Source organism: Podarcis tiliguerta (assembly GCF_965153285.1).
Source record: "Podarcis tiliguerta genome assembly, chromosome: Z".
In the NCBI taxonomy this organism is placed as follows: Eukaryota; Metazoa; Chordata; class Lepidosauria; order Squamata; family Lacertidae; genus Podarcis; species Podarcis tiliguerta.
In genome coordinates, this window is record NC_139553.1 from 36,148,594 (window position 1) to 36,162,011 (window position 13,418).

Here is a 13,418-nt window from a genome sequence, read left to right on the forward strand (position 1 = left end):
CGAGCCACAGTTTTCAGAGTGGTTTAGCAATCAATCCCTCTTCCCAAATCTAGAACATTTGGACAATCTAGTTCTAGTACATCTGGTTGGACACTGTGAGAACAGGATACAGGAGTAGAGAGACCTTTGATCTGATATAGCAAGGCTCTTCTTATGGTCTTGGGTCCCATGCTGTGGGTGTCCAGTGTCGGCACACACTGCATTGCACCATGACATCGCACCATGGGAGAGGGGCAAGCTGGGGCAGGGCGCACTGCCAGAACTGTGTCCCTCCCAGCGCTCTCCACTTTGAGGGCTGCTGAGCAGGACAAAATGCTCAGCCGGTCTAGGAGGCTGCTAGAGGGTGCCTGCAAGTGATGTGGTGCAGCAGCTCTGGCTCCCTGCAGTCACTTGCAGATGCCCTCCTGAATCTTGCTGGAGGGTGTCTGAGGGGAAGGCAGTGGGTGGAGACCAGCCCCATGTTTCCTTCTTGGGCAGAGCATGGTGCCTGCAGGCGCCTGAGCCACTGTATGATGTGTGGCTCAGACGTGTTGCAGGTTTCATGGGGCCAGCACAGGGTAGTTGTGTACCTCCTAGCCACCCTCTGGGAGCTGGGATAGGGGACAAAGCAGCCCAGCACACTGGGAGCCAAGCCCAAGGACACACTGATTTTGGGAGCAGTGCACTGGGCTCTGGGGCACCTGAACCTAGGTGTTCCCTTGGGCTCTGGTGCGCCACCCCCAAGGTAAGTGCTGCCCAAGGCGCCACTTACGCCCAAGGCGTGGGGACCCATGCCTAGCTACACTACTGCAGCAAATGAGCAAGCAAACCTGTCACAGTGGAAAGCCCTGTGGGTGAGGAGGGGCAGGAGTGGATGGGTTGGTGTGCCACTCTTCTCACTCTGCCTGAGACAAGTGGCTCACTTTGTCCAATGCAGACCCTTCCCTCCATGTAGATGGTTTGTAGAATCAGCTGGTCAATAATTAGAACACTGTTTTTGCTAAGCATGTTTCAACAAATAGATACACTACGCTAGGGTTACCAGACGTCCCCGTTTCCCAGGGACAGCCCCTGGATTTGTGAATAAGTGCCCGGACAAATTTCATCCCCGGAATGTCCCCGGATTTCATCTAATGTCCCCGGGAAATACAACAGCGGCAGTCTCAGCAGCCCGAAGCAGTTGGCTCTGGCTGGCTGCTTGGAAGTCCCCATATGATGGTGATGCAGGGGCTCTAAGATGCAGCTTCTGGGCTGCCTCCACCTTCCCTGACCCCAGCAACTAAGCAGTGAAGGGAGGCTTCATGCTGCCTATGAGAGCAGCCTCCCAACTCCTACTTGTGTAAAATCAGGATCGGAGCGGGGATCTCTCAGCTGTGAAGGAAGGCTTCACACTGCCTATCAGAGCTTGTGTGCAAACAGGAGTAGGAATGGGATTGGGGCTGCTCCAATGGGAAGGGAAGCATCGCGCTACCCAAGCCTCACTGCCACTGCCGCTCTCCGCCTTCCATGCCAGACCTACCATGCACCACTTCCCCACCACCACCGAAGAACCAACAACTCAGGGGCTGCCCAAGCTCATGGAGAAAGGAGATAGAAGCCTTGGAAGAAGGGAAAACATGGCGGTTGAGGTCAAGGTGGCGGCCGCTCCTCGGCCACCACCATCGCAGCAGCATCGACATCCTGAACGCTAATTAATTAATTAATTAAAGCGTCCCCAGATTTGTTGAAAAAAAATTGTTAACTTTACTCTTCCTCGCAGAGTTTCGTTCAGAATTGGGGGCCCCTTTCAAGCAGTGTAGCATTGAGATTCAGTGATATTGCACCTCTGCACACACATTCTAAATTCCTGATTTTGGGCATTGTAACAAAGAACTCCAAGTCCTATGAACACATCAGTCCTGTGTGGCCCAAGCACTGTGGGAGCAAACCAGGAGAAAAAAAAAATAAGTTAAGACAGCTTTAGCAACTTATTTCTTGAACGATTCCATTTCATACTTTTGAAGCCTTTTAAATATTGACTTGAGCTGTTTTATCCAGCAGGCAGATAAGTACACAACACATGGTGAACCTCCCCACCCCCACCCCCTCTCCCAAAAAAAGACTCTTTTTTTTTTTTGCTTTTGTTGCTCTAATTTTATTAATAAGCATCTTAATTAACAAGACAACATGCTGTACATAACCTGAAAGAGAACTACAGTGGGTTTAACTGGACTTCCAATGCTATTGAACTTAACAGCATACAATGCCCAACAGCACGATTCTAAAGCGTGGATTAGGGCAGTTTCAGTACAAATACACAGACTTAATCACTTTCAAATCCTGTAGTATGCCACAGAGTGAAAAAATCTCCCTGAAGTACAAACTCAAATACATGTATTTACAAAAGCTTTTTTTCAGATATCTTCCATAACTAGGGTTAACATGACATACACATAGTTTTGTTTCCTAGGATTTACCAAATACAATCCTTGCCTGCAAGCCTGTTTACTTATGATCACAAAACCCAACTCTTTACTTTTACAAAAAAGATAAAGCCCAGACCTGAAACAAGTAGGATTTGTACAAGAGGATGACTGTTATGAACCTTGCTCCAATTTCAGCACACATAATTTGGCCAATGCATTGTGCCCTCATTAAACAAAGGTTGTTAAAGGAGCCTATTTTCTTTTGTCAATTAAGATTAATCACACATTTATGTCAAGAGAGCCCACACACTGGGGGGGGTGTCTTTTTAATTTGCAGGCATCAACAGGCTGCACCTAAATGCTGACAATGACTCTTCTTTTTCTGTCTGAAATAATTTCTAAATAATTAAGAACAAGTTTCTAAATAACCTATGTTTATTTTGATTTAGAATAAGATATCACTCATTGCTGAGAATAATTTGGTTTGATCAACGGAGAGGGAAACAGTGCAGTAAAGGCGGCAAGCTCTTTAAAAAATAAATAAATCTACAAAACCAAATGAAATTTGACTTTCTTATTATACTCAGCAACCAAACATACTGCTGCCTATTTCCACTCCTGTTTTATTTTCCTTCTTCCCCTCTTGGCAGAATCCTATTCACACTTCAGAATGAAGCTACTCTAGGATGGAGAAAGGAACAGTTGCAACATCCCTCTAAGTATAACTTGAAAACTGATTTTAATTCAAAATGGATTTTTTAAAAAATCCTTTTTTTAAAAAAAGCCCAAAGCCCTCCCCTAAGAAGCAGTTTGCACGTGGATGCCCATTGGTGACTGTGTCACAGATTTAACCACAAGGAGAGGTGTTCTATAACCCAGGAGGGGCTGGTGTGGTGAGGAGGGGTCATGGAGACGATCTCCCAGCCATGGAGTTGATCTCATCACTGCTTCCTGGGATGGCATGTGTGTGTGGTAGGGCAGCAGTGAAGGCAATCAGGGTGCACCATTGGCACCAAATTGAACCTCCCAGTTGGGCACAAGAGTTGCCTCAAACTCACTGCTCCCTTGCTCTGCCACATGCCAGTAAGTGGCAATGATTCCAGTGCTTAGAGGCTCGCTCTGCGTTGATTCCACCGGCCCCTTTTGCTACAAGCTAATGCTACCTCAGACACCATATATATTTATTTATAATTTTATATATATATACACAGAGATAGAGAGAGACAGAAAGAGAGAGAGAGAGAGTCAGAGAGACAAAGAGAGTCAGTTTTCACACATTGCACAAACCAATGCAGAGTGAGGAGAAACCTATTGTTGTGCATAGATGTGTGAATCATCTAGAAAGGAACACAGTATTATTTCCAACAAACATGTTTTAAAACAAAACCGTTCCTGGTTTTAAACATTGTTTGACACTTTGTTCACCTGAGGAAGGCAAAAAGTGCACCCCTCCCATTTATAATATATAGTATGAAATAAATCTCTGTAGCTACACAGTAAGTACTGTAGTATATAGTTTTAAGTTTCTTTTTAAAAAATAAATAAATCAATTTCAGGCAAATAAAGTAAAATAAGCCAGATGACTAAATAAGATGACACAGATGGTACTGGATGATTGCTTAGATATGGTAACATGTGTAAATGTCCATGGATGTTATTGGGTACTGGCAAGAAAGACTCAGAAAGAGTCCACATATTATTATTATTTTGTATGCTAGATAATTCAGGCACAGTTGTCCTCTTCAAGTATTCTCTAGTCAAGTTCATTAAACCCATGGAGGGGGAAGGGGAGTGGCAAAGGGACATATGCATTAGCTCTCCCTCCTCACCACCATTCTGAAAACTACTTAAGCTGTTCACATTTTAAAATGATCATGCAAAACCTGCATCTTCTGAAAAATGTACTCTTCCCTGAAATTTGTCATGCAGAGCCCCGATCTCTCACCAAAAAGACCTGTACCCACCCCGCAAAAGAAAGATGGCAAATGTTAAGAGAAAATGTGCACAGAAACAATTGTATTGGGGAAAATAGGACACAAAACTTGAACTGAAACACACCCATCCTTCAGAATGAACACACATATTGCAATGCTACCCCCAAGCCAACAAACATGTACAAAAATGAACACCCTGGGGGGGGGGGGGACATGCTGTGCATTTATGCAAACTAGTGCAGAAAACGTGAAACTTAGCCCAAGACTGGGGACAATAGAGGAATTGAAAAAAGCCAGAATAATTTTTTTATAGGGTAGGGAGCTTCCACAAGTACAGGAGTTTTCTCTCTCTCTGAGTTTGGAGGATTATCGGGGTGGTGATGGGGCCCAACGAGCACACTTGTTTGTGCACACAAACCCCCTCATGTGATTAATTAAAATGACTAGAGAATGCCTGAAGAGTGCGGCTTGTATTCCTCCTCTGGAGCTCTTTATAAACACTGTAAGGGGCATATCATCCTGCATGGAATTTCTGTCAATGAAGGGAGAGATTTGTGCACCCAATGAAATGTGTACCCAGATAAGTGTTCCTCCATTCAAAATTAAAAGCGAAGTAGTTATTGGTGTGAGACATCAAGTAGTATGCTGGCTGTCCCATGTGAATCCGTAACCACAATTTTGGAAGTGGGGGAAGCTATGGGAAACTTCACTAATCTATTGATGCATGCAGTCTAGCATTGTCTGCAATGACTGGCTAGAAGCTCTCTGAAGTTTAAGGCGGGGATCTCTCTCAGCTCTAACTGGAGATGCTAGGGATTGAATATAGGACTTACTGCATGCAACACTGATCTCTGCCACTAAGCCTAGCCCATCCAAAACAATATGGCATAAATGAGCTTTGTAGTTTCAGGGGAGGACTGACGTCCATGGAGCTTGGCCCAGAGTGATGCATGGTGGCAGAGCCAATCTGATGCTTCTGCTGCCACATGTTGCACCAAGTCAATCTTGCTGTGCTGCACCCTTCCCTTTTATTTCTCAGTAAGCATGTGACCCACGGTGTTAGGAAGCTAGAAGAGTAACGCTGCCCCATCAACATCACTTCACTGGCCACTACTAGTCCCCAGCACTTCCTGTTTAAAAAAGGATCGAGCATTAGATGATGAGAAGACCTGTACCTGAGACTCAGGAAAACTGCTGCCAGACAGAGTAGGCAACACTAAGCTAGATGAACAATTATCTGACCTATGTTCCTAACCAATTAAAAAAAGGAATAAAAATGAATGGAAGTGCACATGGAGCTTCTGAGAGCAAGTGCTCTATCTCTCTCTCTGTATGAATATGGGAGGTCATTAGCTAAGGTACATCTGTGTATGGAACAGAGATTCTACTCCCATAGTAGCTCATACTTTGCTCTCTAGTCGGTTCACATAGGCGTCACTTAATGACCTCATCATGATGACTTGCACATGTGAATGAGACATCAGATTTCAATTCCACATGTCTGATTGTTATCAAACTTCTCACACAGATTTTATATATATATATAATCAGAGCCTGTTTAGCTGAAGGCATCAAGAACAGAATAAGTGGGTGTTTCAAGTGTTCAAATCTGAGGGCTCAAACATGTAAAAATCTCAGTTTCATGCAGAACAGGCAGCAGTTTGTTTTTACTGCTTGATTGGAACACTCGAAAAGCCTTGAGCCCCTATTGGAATGAATTGTTTTATACTGAAGATAAGCGATACAACATAGCATCATCAGCTGTTTAGTGGTACGGAGAGAAACTCAGTTTTTACCTAAGGGGACCCATTAGAAATGTGATCATTAGAATAGTAGTCTGGACTTTTGAAACCTGGGTTCAAGCCCTCACTCACTTATGTAATTCACTGGGGTGACTTGGGGCTAAAATAACATTGCTCAGTCTAACCCACCTCAAAGGGTTGATCTAAATGTAACATCTATCTCTTTGAGATCCTTGGAGGAAGCCTGAGATGCAGATGAAGCAATTATAATAATTAATATAATACACTATGTCATGGGCGGCCCAGGGTGTTCTATTGGAGCTGCCAAAGATAATAATAATTGCTGCCTCTCACCACCTCCTCCTCCTCTTCCTCCCTGGAATGCTCAATGGTGGAGGATGGTCACATGGCAGGCAGCAGAGGAAGTGGCAGTGGGCAGTGGAAGCTCAGCAGCCAACAAGTTGCAAGAGGCAGTGAGCAGCACAGCCCATGGGGGCCAAATCTGCCACCCCTTCCAACTCTCTGAAGCCTGCTGTTTCCTCACCTTGCCTCATGGATGGTTTTATGCATATGAATGCATTAGTAGTAACCATTCAAAATGCAAGAAATCTAATCCCCCCCAGTAGTTTTAAGTCTTGATATTTAATTCTTCCTATATAGCTTAAAAGCACCATAAAGTTCATTGACACAATTTCCCCCCTCCCCTAATATATTGTGGCAAGACCTAGCAGGAACCATGAAGGTCTTAATACACGTTAACTATGAACTTTTTTGTGTATTGATTTTCCATGACAGCACTCTCAATTTGCCATTAGGAGATGAAGCCATTTAATTCTGATGGATGGGTAAAGTCAGCTCAATATTTTAGCTGTTTAAGTGGATATAAGAAAGCTAGTTTGGGGAAACTTTATGTTTTACCAATGATTTTGTCATAATTTAGTAGTCTTGCCATTCTATGTCAGGGTTCAGAAGTCAATGCAGGGCTTCCTATGCCCATGGGAAATCAAAGATACCAACACATAGGTTGATGGAATCTTAGTCTGGGCTAACCTAGTTAGATGGGGGCCATATAAATAATAACATCATCATCATTATTATTATTTGTTGGAACAAACACTAGGTAAAATCACCTTTAAGTTCTTTTATGCAAATCCCATAAAAATTGGACCTGCACAAGCAAGTCAAGTGAGCAATCCACAGATCTTTGAGATCTAGGTATCCAGCAGGCAAAATAACCAAGCAGAATTTTCCAGCATATACCACTGAACTGCGAATTTGCATAAGAAGCATTTCTGGAGGTACTGACATTGTGGTTGGAGTAAGGTCTTGCTTCTCAACTGTAATATAGCATATATACCCTGTCCCCCATGGATGTATTGAGAGCTTAGATCTGGTATGAAAGCTACAAGCTTGTTATAATTTGGGAGAGAAGTTTCCACAACCACTCGTTTCTTATCAGGTGCAGACATTTAGGTCACCCATAAGCCCGCTTTAGGCACTAGAAAGAGGGCTACATGGGAGGGGGGTTGTAGTGGGATGAGTGTGATAGCACCACCCACTTCTCTAGCAACATTTTCCTTGCCTTCCTTGTGTGGTAAGAGACTATTTGCAGTGAGAGCCTTATAATTCCATGGAGGTTCATAGCACATTTGAGAACCCCAGTTATGCAAAAGGTTCTAAAAGGTGTTGGCAGCCCCCATGGCTATAAAAAGCTCTCCAGCACAGTCTGTCACCTTCTACAAGCTGAAAAGCTTGGTTGGATTTGCTAGCCTTTAAATGCAAACTTAATCAACTTTCTCTCTCCCCGCCCCCTCCCCCTCCCCCCGCCAATAGGGCATATAAACAATATTTTGTAAGATTAACTTTTAAATGGAAGAAGTAAACTTCAAACTTAACAATTATGTGTGCATGTGCATGATCAAGGCCTATGTCGACTATTTTCTAAAACAACAAAGAAGCTTTTTTTTTTTTTAAAATACAAAGCGAACACTGAAGACTTAAGTGAAGGTTTCCTGGAACCGAAACTGCTTTCTGATTGATTTGTCAAAGTATTTACTGTGCTTGAATTAGTGTTGAGTCGTTGTGTCAGTATCTAAAGCATTAACATGTATCCCAGAATTTACATGCAGTGAGCCCTATCTCAGACAAAGCATTTTGTGGGGTTAGGGAAAGATACACAATAACATAGCCTGAGCTTTATATGAATTAAATGCAACTGGAAAGTTAAAAGTGAAACTTCTCTTGTAATTATTATTATTATTATTAGTATTACTTTACATTACATGTTAAAAGCAAAATGTGTTCAGAATAACAGTGGGGATAATAAAGCTACTTATAGTTGCCGAGGGCAATACAGAGAAACTCTGTTAGCATTCATTGGAACCCTCGGCAACAGGAATTTCAATAAATTTACAAGCCATTTTATATTACAATAATTATACACACAGAGGTTTGCTCATAAGTTACAGATTTTAAAGTTACATTGATGAGCCTACATGAAGTTCTTTTCACAGGAAAAGATTCTTCTTTTTTTTTCAATCACACTTTGCTTCCTTCTCTCCATCAAATTTCGATTGTCTGTGGTAAAGTAAAATTGGAGCTAGGAAAGCTGTTCGATTGTGTTACAGACAGGTTATTTGGTTGCAGAATGTACAAGACTGCAGGAATCAAAGGCTAGGGAGAAAGAAAAAGCAAGTGGATCAGGACTCTTTCATATTAAAAAAAAGAAGAAGACATATTTTCTGTACCCGGTATAGCCTTTACTCGCTATTCATTATACTGTATATGAAAACTAGCACACAGAGATCAGTCATGAATGTCTAATCTTCTCTGGTACATCACCTTGAGCTGCTACAGAATAACGTTAACAAGGGGGACTTCATAATTACATCCCTCAAACATTTGCTTCCTGGTCCTCTCATTCTTTAGACTAATGCCAGTGATTTGCTTCAGCATAGACTGAGCAAAAAATGCCAAGAATTATTTTGCCTAATGGCTTTTGCATACAGCGTGTGAAGTTACAGAGTGAAACCTACAAGAACTGACAACATACATTCACTATCACAATGTTGTCTCCTAGAGGATACTTGCTTACCACCAAGAGGCACAACACAGGCCCATGCAGAGAGTGGGGGGTGGGGGTGGGGGAGGGCAATCAGGTACACTTGCCCTGGGCCTCAGATGGCTTAGCTGGTTGGGAGCCCCCACCAGGGACCAGTTGCTTTTCTTTTCTTTTCTTTTTTTTGTTTCAGTTTATAATCTAAGTCTAACAAGACTTGGGACTTGGGCCTCATATAAGCTCTGCATGGGCCAGGCACAACACAACTCATAAATTGATTGGGGAATCGAGGGGCATAAGAATAGTTAGGAATCTTTATAGCCACCCACAGAGACATAATATACAGCAGAGCTGGGGGATTCTTTTTTCAGCTGAAGGGAAGCATTCCGGTGTGGGCAAACTTCAAAGAAGGCGCACGGGGGGGGGGGGGCTGGCCAGTGATGCATAGGGTGAAAGGCAACATGTAGGTGGAGCCAGACACAAAAGTGTACAGAGCAACAAGTGTGGCTCTTACATTTATACAGCAGGCTACACTCCAGCTGTGCAAATGTCAGAGGTTTCTATGCCCTGCATGCACATCTCTCCACCTATTCTCTATCACAGTTCAGGGACATATTCCACTCAGGAAAAAGCACATGAGCATGTAGCCTTGGTCTGGTGCGGGGTATGACCAGAGGAGATGGGTGTGGCCTGATAGGGAAACATAGCATTGGGGAAAGTTACAAGGGCTAGAAAGGCTGGAATGGTGCTTTGAACTTCCAGGTCTGAGGTTCTGCACCCCTGATTTTGTGTGTGTGTGTGTGTGTGTGACTTCAAGGAGTCATACTCCAAAATAAGGGAGGTTATGTCTTGGTTTGGGGAAGTTTTGCAGATCAGACCTATACTTGTGAAAATAATACGTGAAAAAGTGGAAGATAAGAGGTATATCATCTCCTGTATGGTAAGCTGAAATTTCTTGTTGCTTCCCCTGCCTAAAGCTAGAATCCCAACCCCTCTTAACTAGCATAGTTCAATAAGACTTATGTCTCAGAAGACATGGTTAGGATTGTGCTGTAAAAGGTTTAATGGTACTCTCCTCCAAGTTGGCTAGCTTGGGTTCTTTATTGCTCTGTCCTAGTTTGTAGGTTTGTTAATTTTGTTGAGAAAATGTTTGGGGGTGAAAAGGGGAAATGCCCCTGCCAGGAGCTATTTATACTTCTGCTTATTCACCACATGCTGTAAACCTGATGGTGTCATGGCACCTTGCAGCCTGTCAGAGGAACAGTTATGTGAAAATGTCAAGGAGGGAAAAATAAGCTAGTAATCAGTTTGAATGCCAGGGAGGGGACATGTGATTCTATATTGCCCCCTCTTTCCCCCCAGATTGCTGCTGCAGCAGTTTATCATAGCTCACCAAATCAAATCAGATGCTAGAAGGTATAGTCCTTCTTTGCACCCATTTAGAATAAAACATTTCCCTCCTTAATGTTTTACATAACAAAAACGGAATGGCTGCTTATTGCGGTAACACCATCACATTTACATTGTGACCTTGTTTTGGCTGGGATCTAGGCCCCACCTGCAGGTGGCCCTATCATACTGCTTTAAATACTCAATAATCTTGGGAATGGTAGTTCATTTACGATGCTGAGAGTTGTTAGGAGACCCCTATTCCCCTTACAGAACTATAATTCCCAGAGGGAAGAAGGTTTGACTATTAAACCACCCTGGCAATTGAAGCTCTGTGAGGGGAATAGTGGAGGTCTCTTAACAATGCTCGGCACACTTTAACAAATTACATTTTTTTTGGGGGGGGGGAGAACCATGGTCATTTAAAGTGGCACAGTACCGCTTTACATGCATAGTGGAGATGGGGCCCATGCCATTGTGCTTTTTTAAATGGCATGTGGATCTGCAGGATATCACACACACACACACAAAATGTGCTCCCCAGATGGACCCCCATTTTTATATATATATAAAAATCTTCCCTCTCCACACCTCATCACCAGTTTCTCAGTGATAGCTTTGCAGCACAGGTAGGATAGAGGAAACAACGCATCAAATTCCCTGCAGTTTGCAAGGCTGGAAGAGACCGATCTGTTGCAACCCTTTGTGATACCACACCAGCCCTTCCTCTCCTAAATGTCTTTGCCCTTCTTCGCTTACAAACCCAGCACTAAGCAAGATGCCCTCATCAAGCCAGAAGATACTGGACATTGTAGGTGTGTGTTCCCTGGGCTATGGTGGAGAATAAATTTATTGCACATTTAATGCAACATTGCAAAGGCTCAGATCTCTTCAGGTACTTCAAGTGCATGTGAACAGATCACTTTTGTGTGTTTGTTTTAAACAGTTTATACCACCCTTCATCATTTTGGTCTTCTGGGAGGCACATGCCATATTGTAGGTTGCATGTACCATACCACCCCTTCCTAATGTTTCCTCTTTTGGAACTCACCAACATAACAGGAATACTTTGCTTTCCATTTTTAGTTCCCTCATGAAGAATTGCAAGGCTCTGTCATGAGTATAATAATTATACTGGGTGTTCATTATTATTATTATTATTCTGTACAAGTTAAAAGTATGACCTGAAAGCAAAGAGTTTATCCGAAAGTTCTCCTCTTTGACTGTTGCTGAGCAGATCTTTTCCAAAACTTGCTGTCACTTCTATCAAAAAAGGGAGACCAGCCTTGTCTTTAAATGATATTTTGTGTCATGACAGCTCATTGGGGAAAGAATCACACTTTTTTGTTTCCCTTTTTCCTTTTGTTTTTTGCATACTGTTATATACTGATTAAGCTGAATTTCCTTTAACTTGTTACTTAGGATAGAGGTCTTCAGCTTCAACTCAGAATTCTTATATACATGAATATTAACAAACCTGAATAGGTTTGCATATGCATTATAATTGTGTTAAGCTGTGCCTATATACACTCACACTTTAAAGCCCGAAATAGCTTGATTTGTCAAGGTATGCCTTTATAGTTGGTGCTCATGGATCAAAGTAGCGTTCTTCCCAGATATGGAGGCTGCCTGGGCCGGGATGAAGTTTGCAAGAGGAATGACTTTGACTGGGTCTTCACTGGTGCAGTGTCTTTCGCAGGTGTTGTAGAACTGAGGCCTGGGTCCCCCTTGGCCTTTGTCAGTATCATCCTTCGGAAGGGGCCTTCCAAGGGTGTGCCTTCCCTCTGGCATGGCTCCACACCCCCATCCTTGCTGGAAGCCGAATGCTGGCAAAGGAGGATTGGATTGCTGGTACTGTGTCAGGGAAGGAGGCATCCAGCAATTGTCAGAATGGCCAAGGATGAGACATTCTTGTGTGCAGGTTTCAGAAGCTTCAGCAAGAGCTTTTTGGAGGTTCACTTCAATAGCTTAAAAAGAAAAGAGAAGAAGATTAGGTGTCATTATTAATATTTATTTCTTGTAGAGCAGGGGTGGGGCCCTCCAGATGTTGCTGGACTCCAACTTCCATCGTTCTTGAGAACTGGTTATGCCAGCTATTACTCATGGGAGTTAGGAGTCCAGCAACAGTGAGAGGAACACAAGTTCTCCATTCCTGGTGAATTCTATTTGTGATATTCTGGGGTAACAAGTTTCAGAACACTATTCAACTGAATAACTCTTTAGCTTTATTGTAATTATACATGTATGATTTCATTAACTATGGACATTTATAGCAACATAGGAAGCCACTTTATACTGAACCAATCCATTGCTCTTTCTAGTTCAATACTGTCTACTCCGACTGGCACCAACCCTCTGGGTGTTCAGATAGGGAGCTCTCCCAGCCCTACCAGGAGATGCTGGAGAGGGAATCTGAAGCCTGCTTCATGTGGGATAACCAGTCTCAGGTTAACCAGTCTCATATAACAACGTTCTTAAATCGAATTAATGCATGAAGGGATTGATACCATAGAGCATGCTGTCCTGCCAGGCTTAGCTAAGTCACTTCCCTCAACTAGAGAGGAACTACCGGTAGGTAATCAAGCCTTTGTTCTCTCCAGTCTACCTGAGAAGCTCAGCATGTGGAGATGTTTGAGCTAGAGGCTCCAGCTCACCCCTCTTGGCTCTCACCAGCCATTCTTTAGTTCCTCTACCAGTAATTTAGGAACTTGCATCACTTTGTAACTAAGCCAAGTTTTACTGCCTGTGCAGCTTTCTGAAGCCCAAGAATCTGGCCTTTGGAAAGTTTGTAAGTATTTTTTTTTTTAAGTTATTAAATATGTAGTCTTTTTCCTATGCTGGTAGAAGAAGGGAAATAGCCCCATTCTGAATCAGGTGAATAGAACTCCACCCACTACAGAATTACACTTCC

General features: G+C 43.0%; 1 protein-coding gene across 2 annotated transcripts in view; it reads right to left on the reverse strand.

Moving 5' to 3' along the window:
- Positions 1-4,228: 4,228 nt before the first annotated feature.
- PCDH11X (protocadherin 11 X-linked) overlaps positions 4,229-13,418 on the reverse strand; it is a 726,435-nt gene continuing 717,245 nt past the window's right edge. For both annotated transcript variants that reach the window (XM_083422245.1, XM_083422246.1), the window contains 2 exons: positions 12,042-12,474; positions 4,229-8,733 (listed from right to left, as the gene is read on the reverse strand). In XM_083422245.1, the coding sequence (XP_083278371.1) occupies positions 12,083-12,474 (392 nt within the window). In that variant the 3' untranslated portion in view covers positions 4,229-8,733; positions 12,042-12,082. The remainder of the gene's footprint in view (positions 8,734-12,041; positions 12,475-13,418) is intronic.